Consider the following 20,427-nt stretch of genomic DNA (forward strand, 5'->3'; position numbering starts at 1 on the left):
TTAAATCCTCTCAGTGTGGTGAGCATTAAAGTCGCTGTAATAACAGACAATAACAGAGGGACTCATCACACCGGGGCTGTTTTAGGTCAGCGTGTCAAAACAAGCGGGGATATAACGCAGGTGTTTGTGTCGCCTACAGGGTGAAACACAAAACACAGGAAAAACAGTAACTACCTCACTGGAAATGAGATGTAATTGCACGTTAAAGTTTTTGGTGAAGCAGCAACAAGTTTTCCCATCATTATAGAGGGAATACAGACTAAAGGTGTTACGTAAGTTCAGAGTGCTGCAGTCTGAGAAATAAACATCATTACGTACTGTAGTGGGAAATGCTCTCAGACAGCTTTTTGATTGTTAATATGTCAACAGTTTGAACAGGACTTAGGGAAGAAGAAAGGAAGGAAAGGAGTAAGGAAGGAGGGAGGGGAGGAAAGGAGTAAGGAGGAAAAGAGGAAGGAAGGAAGGAGAGAAGAGGAGGGAGGAAGGAAGGGAGAGATGGGAGGGAGGAAGAAAGGAAAGAAGAGAAGGAAAGAAGGAAAGAGGAGTAAGGAAGGAGGGAGGGAGGAAAGGAGTAAGGAGGGAAAAGAGAAAGGAAGTAAGGGAGGGAGGAAGGAAATAAGGAAGGAAGGGAAGGAGTAAGGAGGAAGGAAAGAAGGAGGGAGGAAGAAAGGAAGGAAGGAAAGGAGTAAGGAAGTAGGGAGGGAGGAAAGGAGTAAGGAGGAAAAGAGGAAGGAAGTAAGGAGGAAGGGAGGGAGGAAGGAAAGAAGGAGGGAGGGAGGAAAGGAGTAAGGAGGAAAAGAGGAAGGAAGTAAGGAGAGAAGGAAGGGAGGAAGGAAGGAAGGAAGGAAAGGAGTAAGGAGGGGGGGAGGAAATGAGTAGGAGGAAAGAGGAAGGAAGTAAGGAGAGAAGGAAGGAAGGAAAGGAGGAAGCAAGGAAGGAAGGAAGGAAGTTACGTAAGTTCAGAGTGCTGCAGTTTGAGAAACAAACATCATTACGTAGTGGGAAATGCTCTCAGACAGCTTTTTGATTGTTAATATGTCAACAGTTTGAACAGGACTTAGGAAGAAGAAAGGAAGGAAAGGAGGATGGAGGGGGGAGGAAAGGAGTAAGGAGGAAAAGAGGGAAGGAAGTAAGGAGAGAAGGGAGGGAGGGAGGAAAGAAGGAAGGAAGGGAAGGAGTAAGGAGAGAAGGGAGGGGAGGAAGGAAAGGAGAGATGGAGGGAGGAAGAAAGGAAAGAAGGAAGGAAAGAAGGAAAGGAGTAAGGAAGGAGGGAGGGAGGAAAAGAGTAAGGAGGAAAAGAGGAAGGGAGTAAGGAAAGAAGGGAGGGAGGAAAGAAAGAAGGAAGGAAGGGAAGGAGTAAGGAGGGAGGAAGGAAGGAAGGAAGGAAGGAAGGAAGGAAGGAAGGAAGGAAAGGAGTAAGGAAGGGAGGGAGGGAGGGAGGAAAGGAGTAAGGAGGAAAAGAGGAAGGAAATAAGGAGAGGAGGGAGGGAGGAAGGAAAGAAGGAAGGAAGGGAAGGAGTAAGGAGGGAGGAAGGAAGGAAAGAAGGGAGGGAGGAAGGAAGGAAAGGAGTAAGAAAGGAGGGAGGGAGGAAAGGAGTAAGAGAGGAAAAGAGAAATGAACTATGGAAGTAAGGAGAGAAGGGAGGGAGGAAGGAAATAAGGAAGGAAGGAAAGGAGTAAGGAAGGAAGGAAGGAAAGGAGTAAGGAAGGAAGGAAGGAAAGGAGTAAAGAGGGAAAGAGGAAGGAGTAAGGAAGTAAGGAGAGAAGGAAGGAAATAAGGAAGGAAGGGAAGGAGGGAAGGAGGAAGGAAAGAAGGGAGGGAGGAAGGAAAGGAGTAAGGAGGGGGGGAGGAAATGAGTAAGGAGGGAAAAGAGGAAGGAAGGAAGGTGAGAAGGGAGGGAGGAAGGAAAGAAGGTGGGAGGGAGAGAGGGAGGAATGGAGGGAGGAAGGAAGGAAGGAAGGAAAGAAGGAAAGGAGTAAGGAAGGAGGGAGGGAGGAAAGGAGTAAGGAGGAAGAGGAAGGAAAGGAGTAAGGAGGAAAGAGGAAGGTAAGAAGGACAGAAGGGAGGGAGGAAGGAAGGAAGGGAGGGAGGAAGGAAGGAAAGGAGTAAGGAGGGGGGGGAAATGAGTAAGGAGGAAAAGAGGAAGGAAGGAAGGAGAGAAGGAAGGAAGGAAGGAAAAGAAAGGAGTAAGGAGGGAGGGAGGGACGAACTGAAAGGAGTAAGGAAGGGAAGGAAGGAAGGAAAGGAGTAAGGAGAGAAGGAAGGGAGGAAGGAAGGAAGGAGTAAGGAGGGAGGAGGAAGGAAAGGAGTAAGGAGGGAAAGAGGAAGGAAATAAGGAGAGAAGGAAGGAGGAAGAAAAGGAGGGAAAGGAGTAAGGAGGGAAGGAGGAAGGAAGGGAGGAAGGAAAGGAATAAGGAGGGAAAGAGGAAGGAAGTAAGGAGACAAAGGAAGGAAGGAAGGAAGGAAGGAAAAGGAGTAAGAAGGGAAGGAAGGAAGGGAAAGGAGTAAGGAAAAGGAGGGAGGGAGGAAAGGAGTAAGGAGGAAAAGAGGAAGGAAGGAAGGAGAGAAGGGAGGGAGGAAGGAAGGAAGGAAGGGAGGGAGGAAGGATGGAAGGTAAGGAGTAAGAGGAAATGAGTAAGGAGGAAAAGAGGAAGGAAGGAGAGAAGGAGAGAAGGGAGGGAGGAAGGAAAGAAGGAGGGAGGGAGAGAGGGAGGAATGGAGGGAGGAAGGAAGGAAGGAAAGGAGTAAGGAAGGAGGGAGGGAGGAAAGGAATAAGGAGGAAAAGAGGAAGGAAGGAAGGAAGGAAGGAAGGAAGGAGAGAAGGGAGGGAGGAAGGAAGGAAGGGAGGAAGGAAGGAAAGGAGTAAGGAAGGAGGGAGGGAGGAAAAGAGTAAGGATGAAAAGAGGAAGGAAGTAAGGAGAGAAGGGAGGGAGGAAGGAAAGAAGGAGGGATGGAGAGGGAGGGAGGGAGGAAGGGAGGGAGGGAAGAAGGAAGGAAGGAAGGAAAGAAGGAACATATCAAGACACGTCATTACATGTAGATAAACATGCTTAAAGTGATTTTATTTCACTCTTAATTAGGACATTTTAGCTCTTCTCCTGTTTTGTGGTGTAAATCAGGACAGCAAATTTTGCCACCAAAGGCCAAACCATGGTAGGAAAATGCAGTATCGTAAAAGACCAGGAACTAATTAAAGTGTAACTAACACACATATTTGATGACACATGTAGTCAAAGTTCAGTATGCTGATTCATAGAGTAAATGTGATTAAATTGCTGCTTTTTTTATGAGAGCTGATGTGAGTCAACGCTGGAATAAATGAAATATTTTACTATAAATGGACACGCAGATGCTACCGGCATTCGTGCTGACGTAGTAAATGTATGTGGGTGTTTTGACTTATGTGCCGGTAAGTCTTACTGCAATATTTTTGTTTACATGGATCAAATATTCAGGTTGTTTAAAAAATACTACACACATCACCTTTAAAAAAAAATCTGCATTAAAACTGTATATTTTGAGTATTGCAGGCCGGAGAATGAATCCACTAATTTTAAGCCTTTCTCAGAAGAAATGTTGTTATGACAGACGCAAAAGCTCTTTAGTCCTTAGATAATAATAATAAACGTATGACGGCTGAAATCCATTAGCTACACTCATGCTGTTTCACTGGGACTCGTTAATCATCGTCATTAGAAGACCTGTGATTTTCCTGCTATGACGAGTCATCGTGTCTGCTGTGAGAAAGGTTTTAAGGAGAGAGAATGGACATGGAAAGTGCTTTAACCCTCCTGTCGTCCTCCCGGGTCAAATTGACCCCCGTCTGTTTTGACTGTTCCTTCTTTCCTCCCTTCCTTCCTTCCATCTGTCCTTCCTCCCTCCCTCCTTCTGTCTTTCTTTCCTTCCTCTCTCTTTCCTCCCTTTCTTCTTTCCTTCCCTCCCTCCTTCTCTTTCTTTCCTCCCCCTACCTTCTTTCCTTCCTTCCTCTTTTCCTTTCTCCCTCCCTGGCTCCTTCTTTCCTTCCTCCCTCCCTTCCTTCCGTCTGTCCTCCCTCCCTCCTTCTCTCTTTCGTTCCTTCCTCTCTCTTTCCTCCCTTCCTCCTTCTTTCCTTCCCTCCTTCCTTCCTACCGTCCTTCCTTCTCTCTTTCTTTCCTCCACCCTTCCTTCTTTCCTCCCTTCCCTCCTCTCCTCCTTTCCTTCCTTCCCTCCTTTCCTCCCTTCCCTCCTCCTTTCCTTCCTTCCTTCCTTCCTTCCTCCTCCCTTCCCTCCTCCTTTCCTTCCTTTTCCTCCCTTCCTTCCTTCTTTCTCCCTTCCCTCCTCCTTTCCTTCCTTCCTTCTTCTTCCCTTCCTTCCTTGACTCGAGGAAAACAGGAGGGTTAAGTAAAACGCTCTCTTAGTAATAACCATCAACACTCCGCTGAGCAATACATTTAACATGCAGCCAGGCTGATAGGTGTTACTCTTTGCAGGATAAACAATGTCAAAAAGTACCTGGAGAGTTACAGTTAAATATAAAAGTTAAAACATGGGTTGAGATCTCATTAGAATTAAAGAAAACCCTAACCCTAACCCTAACCCTGCAGCGATGCAACTAGGAATCGGAGGATACGCTGTTTGACATTTCAAGGACTTGAATTTTTTTATCATCTGATAATTTTAAGGCAACAGTCTTAAAGAAAATACAAGAAAAACAGACAAACTTTAGGAATGGAAAATGACTTTTTATTTCCAAAAAAAAAAACCCAACAAAAAAAAAAGAAAGAAAAAGAAAGAGAAAAAACAAATCCCTACAATAAACAAATATACTGCTGTAAAATAAAAGCCTGTGATTTTCGTTTTTCAACTGTAACATTTGTTAGCCTTTCCATGCTCGATACAATCCATATATTTCTGCTTTAAATAAATAGAAAAAATGTACAAAGAGATGAGAGGGGGGGGGTGGGGGGAGGAGACAGAGAAGAGAAAAGAGAGAGAGAGAGAGAGACAGATTTAAAAGGTGTACTCTGCTCAAAAAACATTTGGCATCATTGAGAAATTCATGGCTGATCCTGATGTACGGGGAAGGTCTGCAGCCCTCGAAATCTGCATCGTCTGTCTGTTAAACCCGCCCCCGCTGAGTAGTAATAATACCTATATACTGCTGTAATAACGCTAATATCTTTCATGTTCAGAAAAAACAACAAAACAACAACAAAAAAAATAAGAGTAAATGAACATAATGCAGTTGCGGATTATGAGAGTATGTATTTAAGCTCTGTGTGTTGTTGTGAGTGTGAATGTGTGTATTCTCTATATACAGAATAGTGAGGCAGCAATCCGAGGGTTCTTACCAAAAAACACAGATGTAGAAAAAACAGAACGTGCACAAGAGATCGTTTTAATTCAACGCACACCGACTCACTGACAAAAAAAACAACAAAAAAAAGAGGGAAATTTATCTGTTAATTAAAACAGCCTCTCTCTTCGGTTTTCATTGATTTCATTTCGTTTCGTGGAGGTTTTTCCTTTTTTTGTAACTTCTTTAACGCCGCTACGGCTGCAACAATGCACACAGCGGCCTGCAGATGGCGCCAAAACACACAATGGAGAATCCAAAGCACAGGTTTGACTATTTGAGGGGGCCGTGTGTGCTCCAAGTAACAAATGTGACATCTTTGGGGGGAAAAAAGTAACACACACTCAAACACACGCACACAAAAAAATTATAATTTGGCGCTCTGTTTTGCTACAGTGGCTCGTTTATCGACAGCTCAAACAGCTGTCGGATTCAGTCCGACGAAGTAATGAACCCTGCTGTCGTGGACGGCAAATGATTGGGTCAAGAACGTCTGATCCATCTCGCCCTCTCTTCACCTCGTCTGGGTTGCCTGACAGACGACGCGTTTTATTTTTAAAAAAACCCAAAGACAACAAGAGAGGAGAGAGAGTTTATCATCATCATCACCATCACCATCATCACTGTCATATCATGCTATTTTTGAGAGGAAGGGGTACAACAAACATCGACAACGGTACAACCATGCACTCGCCGATTCCCGGAAAGAGAGGGAGATGGCTGGACAGAGGGAGAGAGAGAGAGGAGTCTTCTCTCCGATATACGACTGATACACTTGGCGCCTTAGCAGAGGACAGTAATTTGTATATGACATCAAGGTTTATCCATCTCCACCGATATTCATGCTACAACGACGCAGAGAATGGTGGTAGCAGCTTGTAAAAAAAAAAAAAAAGTTGAGAGAACCTTGGTAACGTAGCCACGAGGTCGCCTGGTCTGATCCGACAATTTGGGCGAGAAAAAAATGTTACGAGAGTGCCCAAATGGCCAACATCAGAAAACAGTGGTTGTACTGGAGAGAAAAAAAACACTCTGACTTTGAGGAAGAAAGAGCGCCCCCCCGCATGCTCGGCCAAAACCGCCCTTCCCCCCCTTCGAATGAATATCGTAACGAGTAATCAAAACGATTTACATGATAAAGCTGTAATAACAATAATAATCACTGGCAGTTAAAAATCGACGCCGAGAAGACGTTTATGAGGCTCAAAAGCCACAGTAAGTCTCTCCCTCCCTTATAACCCCCACCGAAACATTTCACCATTTCGAAAACCACTTGAGACACACGGACAAAGAAAAACCTCATAGCAACAAGCAGGACTGGGGTTCCATGCAGAGAAGTCTCATTATAAAAAAAAGAACAATGGGTGGAAAGGTAAAGGACAGATTTCAGAGCTGTGTTCACTGGATAAACAGCTTTTATACCATTTGATTTCACCTTCATTAAGAATATAATGAAAATCCTGGCACTTATTTAACTGTTGCTGTATTCTGAGGAGTTTATTACCCAACTAACAGGTCTTTATCTTTATTTTACAGATCCAAGGGTGGTGATGACCTGATTCTGGATCAACCTCTCTTTTTCCGAAGTGCAAAATTTATCACACCAGATTAGGAGAAAGTAAATCCCAGAAAATAAAGAACCATTAATAGAAGTTACTTTAGTGCCAAAAAAAGCACAAAGATCCATTAAGATAATAGTTTTATGATTGTTCAAGCTCGAAGCCAAAAGGGGGAAAAAAAGAAAGGTACCTTTGTTTAAAACCTTGGAGAGAAGAGAGATTTTGAACTCCATGAACAAACTTCTTTCGGAGAAGATTTGGCACGAAAACCAAAGAATTAAATCAAACATTTCCTTTCTAGCTTCGAGCTTTGTTCAACTGTACCAATACTAGAAATTGCCACAACTCTCCAACCATTCAGATTTTTTTAAATTACACTGAGATGTACCCCTGCACAACGGCTGGTGGATCATGCCAAAGTGGCTAGTGCTATATAGTCTCTCCGACCTGGATATCGACGTGTGCGAATCGCCGTCTAGCTTCAACGGTCCAATCAGAGGCCGATCGTGGGCTGCTGACATCATTTACAAGAGGCGGAGATGGTCGATGTTGTCGAGACGTGGTAGGGAAGGGAAAAGGAAAAAAAAGACGAGGACCTTATCTACACCGACACCGGAGCGATGCTAACGTCGAAGGAGAAAGTGCGCACTAAAAGCTAGAGAAAAGCGAACCACAAAAGCCTGAGAGCCTCCGAAAGGTTAACAGCTAAAAGACAGACACACCAAGAGAGATAATAGAGCTATAGTTAATAGACACTGGCAGCGGATTGGACGAGGGGGGGGGACCTACAGCGGGAGGTTTTTCTATGAAGAGGCAGATACGATGAAGAGAATCTAAAGCTAACACAAGACCGCAACAGGAAGCGCCTAACAGCAATACTTATCCAACAGTGATGGGTGTGAGCAGACAATCTAGACAGAAACTGGTTATCATTACTATTTTTTTTTCTTTTTTGTTATTTTTTAAACATATCTACACATACCAAACAGTGACGAAGCAGGCTAAAAAAGCATTCTAGAGAAAGACCGACTAGACAGATTTGAGAGACCGAAGCAAAGAGTCTAGAGATTTCACAGCAGAGTGGGCGATGGATGCGATACAACTGGACTATTACTGATGGTTGGGATGTAGACGCTGGATTGGGACCGATGTGGGGTGGGACGGGATTACAAAAAGATTCAAGTTCTTTGTTAGAATGGCAGGAAAATAAATTTTAGTTACCCGCCAAAAGTGACTGGTAGATTAGACAAAACTTATTCTCGTAAAACCCCAAACTATCTCTACAAACTTTCAAATCTCCTTTTTTTTTTTTACTCCAACTTTCACACCAGAGAAAACTGGCGACAGATCCGCTACGGCAGGATAGTCACTTCAGTGCAAAATTCTTGCATGTGCATTTTGCAACAAAATTCGATTTTACAAACACAAAAAACAAGCATGTGTCGTGTCAAACTCGCTGGCTCAAATTTGGCTCAAAATTTGACACACTTCGACCCTCAGAAATAGCCCTCAATGGAAAACATACACACAACACTCACGAAAACGTACGATGACCCAACAAAAATATACCAACAGTCAAAAATCATGGCGATGGATGCTTTGGCTGAGGAACGGCCATGACGTCTTACAAAAAGTCCAAATTCGATCCCTTAAAAATTTCCTGGAACCACAGAGCGAGATTGATGCCAAAAAAGGTCAGTGTCGTCTGGCAAGAGTCGCACTTAAAGCCACTCAACTTTGACTCAGTGCAATTTAAAATTAATTTGATTCAGTAACGTTTAACTCACTGACTCAGTGCTGCTGTCATCAATCATTGGCACATAAATGTAGATCTGCCAAAAGCTTGTTCCGAATGAAAAAAGCTCCTTTTAGAAACCTTTTTTTGAATCTGGTCGGTGAGCCGATGAAGACAAAAAAGAACAGATACACACAGGTCAACCCAGGCGCTAACAAGAAGCTAACAGACGATGTATGCTAACGAACACCCTGTTGTCTCTTTAGCATTGACGAACTAACACATCTGTCGTTTTAGACTCTGCTGAGAGTTAAAGCAGCAAAAACTGTCAAGATCAGGTCACACCAGCACTTTAAAAACACTGGACTTTGTTGACTTCTGTTGGAATCACTGTGATCAGTAGATTAACTCCCACATGGAGGTAAATCCATGCTAAACTTTCTTACATCAAGTTCAACTTTTGCTATCTAATGTGTGCCATTAACTAGTAGCAAGCAAGTCTGGACACGGGACTCCAAAACCTCTGCTGGAGACATTTATGAAACAGGAGTTGATGGTAGAAATACAGTAATTCCTTATTGTGCAAAACTAACAAGCTTCCTAACTAACAAGATTAGCTCAAGACTCTTTTCCCACTTCAGTAACTCTTCATTCTATTAAATTATGTACAATCCGGAGAACAAAATGCCACGGGGAAAAGTAGAAAGGAGCTTGGGAGAGCTGATATGATGTAGCATGTAGATGCTCATGATTTATGTTCTGACTCCTTTCTGGTGTGACCGAGCCTCAAGACAAATATTTTAATATGTTGTAAAGACAGTTTAGACGCATCTGCACCGTGCTAGCATGTCCATGTGGGCCCAACATGGGTTAAATGGAGGCTATGTGGGTACTGAGAGGTCTGGGCAAATTGTTCGGGGCCCACATGTGAAGCCCATGTTGGCTGACTGTATGAGCCCCATAAGGGATGTAAAGTGGGCTAAGCAGGCATGGGCATAAACACGGCAAATAGTATGGGCCCCAACATGTGAAGCCCATGTGGGTTGGCTAAATGGGCCCCATTTAAGGTCCATCCTGATCCCATATGTTTGACCATATGGGCAGATGGGGCCATCATGGAAACTCTGGACAAACCCACATGGGACCCATATTTGCAGCCCAAATTTAACCCTTTTGGGGCCCGCATGGACACTAACCCCCTGTATGTATCTGTGTGTATCTGTATCTTTAAGAGGAGAAATGAACGCAGTATGAGCAAAAGATTTGAGCTTTTTTAAAAACTCCAATAAACAACAAAACGCTCAACTACTATCAACAAATGGTTTCAAACAAAATCGCTGTACAACAAAAAAGCCCCGATATATTCAGGACATTCACAGGAGAGGTTGCAAGAAGGAGAACAGATTGAAAAAAAATTACAAAGATATTACCCCACCTCCCCCAAACAGAGCGGAAGAAACTACAGGAAACACACACACTCGGAGAGAGGATTCGCCTCTAAATCTCTCACTGATTGGACAGTTGTGTGGATGTGGACGGCGAATAAGGGAAGGGGGGGGATGGAGAGGAGGGTCGGTTTGCGAAGGTGTTGTCTGAAATAACTGCACACAAACATAAACACACACACACACACACACACACACCTGAAACCCCCCCACACACACACACACACTGAACAAACTCTTGTCCTCTACTAAGTGCTCCCAAGTTGCCGTTTCAGGCGCACAGTAGCCCAGAGGAGACAAAATAGCACCAGTATGAAATAAAGCTAATTCTTGCAGCTGAGACTCTCACAGCAGTCAGATATACTGTAGATACAGTCTGACTGCAAAAACCAGAGGTAGGATTTCCTCCATTCCCTTCCTGCTTCTCTCCATCTTTCTCTCCAACATTCTCTCTCGTCCTTATTCCATCTCATTGAACATCACTCCATCGATTGGATTTTAAAAACTGAAATATAACAGAAAGTAGCATCACACACACACACACACACACACATACATACACACAATCATGCACGTTTGCAAGGAGTTGTTTCAGACGACAACCAGGCAGGACCACATCTCCCCTCCATCCATCCATCCATTCATCCATCCCTCCCTCCCTCCGTCCTCTGTTAGGGTCATCTTCTCCTCATCTTTCCATCTTGTTGTTTTTTTTTTGGTGTGGGTTGGTTATCTTGTCGTCTGTCTGTCTCTTAAGTCGTTTTAACTTGATAAAATCATTCCTCCGTCCGTGTGATCGTCCTCTTGTGTGTTTTTCTTCTTCTTCTGTTTGTTTGTTTGTTTGTCGCTTTTGGCACTCTGCTTCCCCCCCTGACTGGATTACATAAACTGCATCTGAACAGAGCGGAGAAAGAAAGAAGAGAAAATGTTTTTATTGTCATTCTACCAATTTAATGAAAGCCACTTTGGAGCTTTGGAACAAAAGTGTGTTAAAAACAGACTATATTTTTTACTACTATTGTTTTATTGCTCGTGTACTAACTTATTATTTATCGTTCTTATCAACGCTCTTTCTATTTTTGGTATAAACTTGCAGCTGCAATAATGTAAATCCATCTTTGGTTGTAACCTTTGACTGTATATAAATATGGACGTCATGACAACTTCCCTAAAGTGAAGCCAAAACATCTATATTGCCCCCTGGTGGCTGGCTGCAGTATTACACGATGCAACAAATTAGACAAAAATCTGTCCCTGATTACGGCTCGCAGTCAAAACATAAAACACAAATTACATACTATTGGTTATCTTCTTATTGGGATATCTACAGCACGATTTCACTTTGCCAAATCACATTATATTACTTGTTGGTCTCAACTAAAGTCAGTGTTAATACACGTTTTTGAATAACTGTTTTTTCTCTAATATTCAGTTTTTTTTCCTTCTGAATATTATATATTTACATGCATGGTTACTACATATTTAAATATATATATGCAAACCAATGTAATCCAATACAACAGCTCTATCTTAAATTCTACATTTATGAAATTTATACATTTTCATTTTTTGTCAACACTATCAAAAATGTGATAATTCTGCTTTATGTTTATTATTGAGTGAAAAAGAAAACACATTACTTTTTTAGAGACATTCTATAACATTATTAGTACTTACAAAGATGTATAATGTTTTTTCTGTGTATAAATGTTGAAATAAAGGATATTTAATTTTAAAAAGTGTGTCTCACCTGGGCTCCGGGCATGGGTGCGAAGGGGTTAGTGGGTCTGAGAACAGGCTGGTTGTACATCATTGGCTGAGGAGCCATCACTGGTACCCCACCCATCTGACCCATCTGGGGAGGGACCTAAAAAAAGGGGGGGGGGGGACATGAAGAAACAGAACAAGAAGGAAAAACCAAGTGAGGAAAAGCCACGTAAAGAAGAAGCCGACATCCAAAGGAGGCAGAAAAACTATAAACTTAATTTATGTGCACTTCTGTAATATTCTGCACCTATGTACTGCGCTGTATTTCGGGGTTTGACTCACCATTCCATACACAGGCACTTGCGGTGTGGTCATGGGGAAAGCCATGGGAGCTGGAGCCTGCAGAGGAAGAAGAAAAAAAACCCAGCAGAAGTCAGGAATCAACTTCGAGAAACTGGCAAAGAAGCCGAGGTCGCTGCCAACAGAGTGAGAAAAAGCACAAAGTAGCTCTGACAATATATCTGCAAGACACTGTATACTGGACTGTACTGTACTGTACGTGCAAAAAGAGAAAACATCTAATGCTGGGGAAGAGTGTTTGTGTGCACATTAGGAGCACAACAACGACGATGCCGCCGCATGCAGCAGAGGTACTTAGAGTAATCCTACTGGGAGCAATCATTACCGCAGCTTTACAAAAGAGGGGTGGGGTGGCTCAATAGGACAGTGTTTAAAGCTCTGCTGCCCTCCTTTACTTCACAAATCAAATTCACTACGGCTGAACGGGCTTTAAATTCGACGTGACGGGCAATTTGTAGCCATTGTTTTACAACCGCGCCAATCCCCATCAAAAAGCTGCCGATTCCCACTCGGACAAATTGGTAATTTATTGACGCTGTACAGTATCTTATGAGCGAAACGTCCCCGAGGAAAATCTGAGTAGAAGATGAGGCATTATGGATGCTACAACACATCTTCCAGTATTAATATTAACAGATGTCAGAGAAGTTATAGCGCCTGCAGTTATTTCACAGTTTGTGGAGTTGCTTCTTTTTAAACAAGCTGAGTTTCTCAGAAGGGGGTTTGGGGGATACCTGCTAGCATACGCAAATGTTACCACAAAGAAGAGAAGACGAGCATGACTTTTTCTTTTTTCTTTTGGCCCCTGTTGCATTAAAAATGTACAATATTTGCTGCGGTTATGAGTTGCAGGTCGGGTCTGCTCACCAGGCTTTCACTATTGGAAAAAACCTCATTAAAAACAGCTGGAAGGAACATGCTGCTGCTGCTGCTCGTCTATAACTGACAATGAGACAAAAACTGGCATTTTTCTTAACATGCCTTTACATATATATATATACACACCGTCACCGGCCACATTATTACATCCAATGCAACAGCTCTACCATAGGTGTTAATTCTGCTTTAGGTTTATTATTGAGGCAGTACGAAGTGGTGGTGGGGTACTGGTAGGGCTGGTTATCGGTACTTGACACATTTAAGGTATTGACTGAAATAAATCGACACCAAGTAGTATTGAAGCGTCTCCCGTCAAATGATACCTGCATCGTTCCTTTTTGCACCCAGAGCTAGAAAATATGCATGCATGCAAGCACACACTAATTGCACTTTTCTTGACTTTTACTTATATACGTATATGTATAACGTTTAAGTGTGTATGATGTATGCCGTGATCCACAATGCTGATTTTGGGCTTTCAAAATGCATTTGTGTGTGAATATCAATTCATTTGTGGACGTGGAACTAAAACTAGCCTGCAGGGGTCTTTTCATTATGATTATACAGATGGCAACGAGGAAAAAACAAAAATCGATCAAAAAAAAAAGTGTTGAAATCATTGGTCATCAAACCAAAATGTTGCTTCCGGATCTCTCTTTGAGATTCGTCCAGTGATGATCGATTCAAAGCTTTTACGACCAAAAACAACCAAATGACAATGTCAAAAAATTAAATACCACAATTATCACAATATGACTGCTGCTATGACCCACGTCTACAAACTAACCAATCAGAATAAGATGTGAAATGACTCAGCCTGGTTATCGGTACTCGATACATTTAAGGTATCGACTGAAATAAATCAATACCAAATAGTAACGAAACATCTCCTGTCAAACGATACCTGCAATCCAAAATGTTCAGTCCAGCTTTGATGACTGATAACAACCTATTTTAATACATATGTATTATTTTTGGGGCTTTTTTTTGCTTTTATCGGACAGTTGGTGGCAAAGAAGCCGACAGAAAACAAGGGGAGAGAGAGAAAGTGGTATGATATGCAACAAAAGTCTCTTGCCGGACTCAAACCAGGGACGTTTCAGGTATATTGCATGTTGCTGTAACCACTCAACTTTTGACGGCGTAAATAAAAATTAAGAAGAATTTCTCACTACGATCCACGTGCACAAATGAACCAATGAGAATAAGACGTGAAATGACTACGGTTGGGTATCGGTACTCAATACCCTTTAAGGTATCGACCGAAATGAATTGATACCAAGTAGTATCAAACCATCTCCCGTCAAACGATACCTGCAATCGATCCTTTTTGCACCCAGAACTAAAAAATATGACTATTTGTACGAACTCACTCACAGCCAATCAACAGCAAGCGTTCTTCGATTTAATGCGACTTCATTGCCACAGCAGCTACAACCCGTCTGTGGTGTATCGCTTTAAGTGTACTTGTATCTGTACTGGTATCGGTATCGTCACCAGTCCATATAATACAACACCATCACCCCACTATATGACCTCAATAATAAATATAAAGTAGAAATAATGACTGTATATAAACGCATAGATCATTGCAGCGATAGTGAAAGTACTTCCAACTCCAGCAGAGTTTAAAGTGTCCAGCTGGAAGTTATAGCTTCATATTATTTGCTGGGAGAAGTACTCAGTAATTAGCTGTGTGGTGCATTACTATTTCAGTCTAGTGTAAAATGATGGATTACATTAATCAAGGAAATGTAATAGTAGGTTTTTAGCTTTTTGTTATTTATTTATTTATAAATAAAACTACACTTTAATTATCCTTTAATTGCCACTTATGCAATGACACTTTAATCAATGCTTTTAAACAAATGGCGGCTTATGTTGGTTTGCATTACAGCTTATAATGATAGTTTTGGCTCAGTTTCTTACAAGAGTTTCACTGTGTAACTCTGACTGGATACGTTATAAGCTCTTATTGCTTATTCCTAAAAACATACAGAGCAAAGTTTCTCCTTTCGGCGGTTAAACAGGAAAAAAGAAACATAACTTAATTCCTTTTGATTCTTGTCAAATTGATGTATTGTGTGTTTTGGTTTAATGTTTTATGCTTTCCAGCGTTGCAGTATGACTGTAGCTTCCAGCATTTTTAGATGATTTAACTTATAAATCATGTGAATATGTGAGGTTTTGGTGTGTTCAGTATTTTTTTTTTTAAACAAGCTTTGTGGTCGTTACTCGAACTGAAACAATAAACTAATGCAGAACAGCCACAGTCATGATTTAGGTTTGTGGGAATATGTTGGAAGTCAAACTCTACACTTCATTATTTATATTTAGAGTGACAAAGCAGACTCAATACATAGTAATAAATCTAGGTCACAATCTGAGTCAGTTTATTATTTTTATGTGTTTGTGGTGAATTTTTGCACCATTCTGTGTTATTTCTAGGGCTTGTTATTGTTTAAAACATAATGATACCAGTGCTAATCCAAGTCCCTTTAAAGTGATACTGATACCAACTGAGTACTTCATTCAATACCCATTAACACATTTAGGTCTCTGTCTTGTATCCATAGTAACAGGCGTGTAGTGTAGACACACTTTAGAGCGTTTAGGTGGCATCTTGGCTGCTGAACTGCTAAGCGCGCTAACTCAGATTCACCACGACATCACCACCACAGACGGGTTGTAGATGCTGTGGCAGTGGACCAATCACATGATGGGTTTAATACAAGAACGCTTGCTGTTGATTGGCTGTGAGAAAATCCAGAGAAATAGACATATTTTCTAGTTCTGGGTGCAAAAAGGATCAATTGCAGGTATCGTTTGACGGGAGATGGTTTGATACTACTTGGTATCAATTTATTTCGGTCGATACCTTTAAAGGGTATTGAGTATCGATACCCAACTGTAGTCATTTCACATTTATTCTCATTGGTTCGTTTGTGCACGTGGGTCGTAGCAGCTGTCACATTGTGAGAAATTGGTCTTCATTGTGGTTACAGCACATGCCATATACCTGCAACGTCCCTGGTTAGAGTCCGACAAGAGACTTTTGCTGCATATCATACCACTTTCTCTCTCTCGCCCCTTGTTTCCTGTCCAATAAAGGGAAAAAAAAGCCCCAAAAGTAATATATATGTATAAAAAAGGTTGTTTTCAGTCATCAAAGCTCTGAATCGAAGTCATCACTGGATACTGGACTGAACATTTTGGATTGACGACCAACGATTTCAACACGTTTCTTGACGATTTTGTTACGTTTCTTTGCACCTTTTTCCGTCATTGCTATCTGTATTATCATAATGAAAAGACCACCGCAGGCTGTTTGATTAGTTAGTTAATAGATTTGTCAGTATTACTTGTTAAATACCATTTTAATAATCATGTCATCATCAAGTCATTCTCTAGAAATCTTGATATCTTAATCCATCTTTTATCTTGTCTTTTAAAGTTGGGGATTTTTGTGAAATTTAAGCCAAAGCAGAAATAACAAATCCTTTAACAGCTTTGCTTCAGGGGGATTTTATAAAAGGGGAAGATTCATCGATAACAGAGGAAGATGAGGGGAATGTTTCAGGTTGGGTCAGGTGAACCTGTGATCTGATCTCAGGAGCTAAATCGATGCGATTGATCAGGTATTCGCTTATAATTCCAGCCTGCAGGCAGCAGACCTGTGAAAGTTGATCATAACCATTGATCAAAATTGATCTCTTGGACTTTCCCTGCTGCAGCAGAGCGGAGCGGAGCCAGCTGCCAACATGGAAAAAGGAAAGAATCCAATTTAAGCCCAAAAAAAAGGGAAAAAAGAGTTGAAATTAGCATTTAGCTGTCAGATAATGTATAAATCTCCTCAGTTAGTCACACACACTGGAGGTTTTTTAGCATTTTGGAAGTGTGATGTGTTTGTCTCTTTTTTTTAAAAAACATGACAACGTTTCAGAGAGGAAAAACAGAGCAGGTGAGAGAAGGCATTTATGCACCGCTACACCTCCTCCATCCATCTTTTTGACCATCTGTCTTTCGGCAACGCTGTCGGGCTTTCTCCGCTCTACATTTATCTGATTGTTCTTTCTTTCTGCTCGACCTCCATCTCTGCTACAGCAACCACAAGTTCCTAGATTTCATAGTTTTTTTCTTGATGAACCTGGTTACTTAAATACAGAAAGCCTCTCAAATTTAGTTGGTTTATCTTCTTTTTTATCAATCTTTTGGGTTTTGACAGAAACTGGTCAAATATAGTAGATGTTCTAACACTCTAAGACCAAAACCAACAACGTGCCTCTCCATTTCGGCTGAAATAATTCATTCCTACTAAAAACAGGTCACAAATATATAGTTTAATTCCCTAAAAAGAGCTGGACACTGTAGTTTTTTAGCAAATGTTCTACTTTTACATTCATCTGATTGTTCTTTCTTATGCTAGACCTCCAATTCTCCTGGATTTCATAGTTCTTTCCCCAATAAACCTGATTAATTAAATACAGAAAAGCCTCAGAAATTAGTTGTTTTATCTTTCTTTTCATCCATTTTTAAGGTTTTGACACAAACTGGTCAAATATAGTAGATGTTCTAACACTCTAAGACCAAAACCAACAATGTGTTTGTCCATTTTCTCTCTACTTTCTAACTTTATCAGCCCTGAAACAGTTTGTTCCTACTTAAAAACAGGTCACATATATATAGTTTAATTCCCTAAAAAAGAGGTGGAAACTGTAGTTTTTTAGCAAATGTTCTACTTTTACCTTCATGTGATTGTTCTTTCTAATGCTCAACCTCCATCTCTACTATTCTCTCACTCTTTCTATCCCTCTCAGCATGCCTGTATATTCATTTTCATCCCATCTCCCTTTATATATAAATACTTCCCCAATCTCCTTCTAAGCTGCCTCTCTTTTACCGTCTCCCTCTCTTAAAAGAAGAAGCGACTTTTTCTTCTCTTCTTCTTGCAAGGCTCCGACCGTGAGTCACATTTCTGACCTTAGATGACGGAGCGCTGTAAATCGGTTGGCATTCGGCACATTAAGAGAAACCTTTGCAGCGTTTGGCCCTTCTGGCGACAATCTCATCTGTGGGTGTTTTTCTTTTTTTTCCGTACTTGTCATGCTTGGTGCGTGTCTGACAGCCTTCTTACTGGCTGCTGTGCTACCTGTGAAGTCTTGTATATTACTGCTGCTATGACTTATTCATTATGTCTTAACGAGGTTAGGTTTGCTGTTATTTTTGAGTCAGAGATGTTATATTTATCTCTCTCTCTCTTTTTCTCTTGGGGAACAATAATGAGCAGTTCTATTAAATATTTTCTGTAATCTTTATTTCTTTCATGGCCAAAGCTGATGCATTTTTTTGTGCTTGTCTTGCTGAAGGCAGTTCACTGCTGACCGCACAATGTGGAGACATTTAATTAAATTTTTGCTGAGGGAACAATCCACATCATTTTTTGCATTGTGCCTCTAAATTAATTTCTATTGGGATTTTATTTATGCTTTTGTTTGACCCTGTCCCTGAGACTTTTAAAAAGGTCTGATAAAGGCAGCTATTGAGTTTATATGCACTTAACCTTCGTGTCGTCTTCCCTTCCTTCCTTCTGTCCTTCCTCTCTTTCCTCTCTTCCTTCTGTCTGTCCTTCCTCTCTCTTTCCTTCCTTCCTTTTCCTTCCTCCCTTACTTCTTTCCTCTGTCCTTCTTTCCTTCCTTCCTCTCTTCTTTTCTCCCTGCCTCCTTCCATCCTTCTTTCCTCCATCCTTCATTCTTTCCTTCTTTCCATTCCTCCCTTCTTCCTCCCTTCCATCTTTCCTTTCCTTCTTCCCTTCCTTCCTCCCTCCTGTCCTTCTTTCCTTCTGTCTTCCTTCCTTCTTCCCTCCTTTCCTTCCTTCCTTCTTCCCTCCTTCCTGTCCTTCTTTCCTTCCTCCTTTCCTTCCTTCTTCCTCCCTTCCATCTTCCTCCCTTCCTTCCATCTTCCTCCCTCCTTTCCTTCCTTCCTCCCTCCCTCCTTTCCTTCCATCTTCCTCCCTTCCTTCCATCTTCCTCCCTCCTTTCCTTCCTTCCTCCCTCCCTCCTTTCCTTCCTTCTTCCTCCCTCCCTCCTTTCCTTCCTTCTTCCTCCCTCCTTTCCTTCCTTCCTTCTTCCTCCCTTTCTTCCTTGACTCGAGGACAACACGAGGATTAAATAAACCAGGTTACAGTCAGCTTATTGTAATTTTTGGGGTTTAAACCAACCTGGCTTCTTAAAGGTAGAACGCTGATTTCTCTGCTATGCATTCCTATAACCTATAAGTTTCTAATCAGTGTGCATGTTCATAAACAACGATTTAAGACTGGAGGAAGCACAGAAAAGGAGCCAAATGAAATAAGAAACCATTACATGGAGCGACTCTCATTTAAATTAAGTCTAAATGAAACAAATTAGCCTGTAGAAGTCTAAATAACTCTCCTTCCACTACTGATTTATTTACTGTGATGCAAACAAGAGACCTGGTTTCTGTAAATTGGGTTTTTTCTCTTTAGAGTAATCTGTTTTCTTCAAGGTAGATTTTCTACTAGAGAACGCTGATTACTCTGCAATGTATACCTGGTTTCTAAATCAGCTTTTTTTACAAGTGTGCATGCTCATAACCAAAGATTTAAGACTGGAGGAAGCACAGAGAGAGATCATTATATGGAGCGACTCTTATTTAAAGTAAGTCTGACTGAAACAAATTAGCCTGTAGAAGTCTAAATAAGTCTCTGAATGAGTTTCCACTGCTGATAAATGGACTATTTGTTAAAGTCACACACTTTTCGCACAATGGGAAGAACTCTACTTTGTCTCTCTTTCCTCAATATCTTAGTTTTACTCTTGAGAATCGAGGTTCCTTAAGTGCAGAAAAAGCCTCAGAAATTAATGGTTTATCTTCTTTTCGGTTTTGACACAAACCCATCAGATATAATAGATGTTCGTAACCTCTTTAGTGAGTCGGCACGTGGCGCAGGCTTTAAAGACAAGGCTAGCAATCTCCCATAAAAACACCAAAAAACCAACAACGTGTTCGTGCATCTCTGTACTTTCCTACTTCCTCATTGCATGTCTACGGCCAATTTGTCCGAAACTAAAAACAGATCACAAATATATAGTTTCATTTCCTGACACAGCTGGAAACACTGTAGTTCTCGAATGTTGCTTTTTCCAAGAGTTAGGAACTACTTTTAGACTTTTAGCTGCAGTTTTAGGGGAATGAGTGAATAGCAGGACAGTGTGTGTGAGATTAAGTAACAATTGTAATGAAGGAAGGATGGAAGGAAGGAAGGAGGGATGACAGGAAGGAAAGAAGGAAGAAAGGACATTACTACAGTAATTACGGTAGCTCAATCAAATCCAAACAAGTGGCTACCGTAATTACTGAAGTAATGTCCTTCCTCCCTTTCTTCC

The 20,427-nt window shown here is 41.4% G+C and overlaps 1 protein-coding gene across 1 annotated transcript in view; it reads right to left on the reverse strand.

The window, feature by feature from the left end:
• Nucleotides 1-9,728: 9,728 nt before the first annotated feature.
• Nucleotides 9,729-20,427, reverse strand: part of si:ch211-200p22.4 (phosphatidylinositol-binding clathrin assembly protein) — a gene marked incomplete at its 5' end in the record, with an annotated part of 20,074 nt that continues 9,375 nt past the window's right edge. Inside the window, 3 exon segments of the mRNA XM_062444958.1 lie at nucleotides 9,729-10,969; nucleotides 11,826-11,942; nucleotides 12,125-12,181. Of these exon segments, the coding sequence (XP_062300942.1) occupies nucleotides 10,955-10,969; nucleotides 11,826-11,942; nucleotides 12,125-12,181 (189 nt within the window).

Source organism: Scomber scombrus, chromosome 23, assembly GCF_963691925.1.
Source record: "Scomber scombrus chromosome 23, fScoSco1.1, whole genome shotgun sequence".
Taxonomy (NCBI): domain Eukaryota; kingdom Metazoa; phylum Chordata; class Actinopteri; order Scombriformes; family Scombridae; genus Scomber; species Scomber scombrus.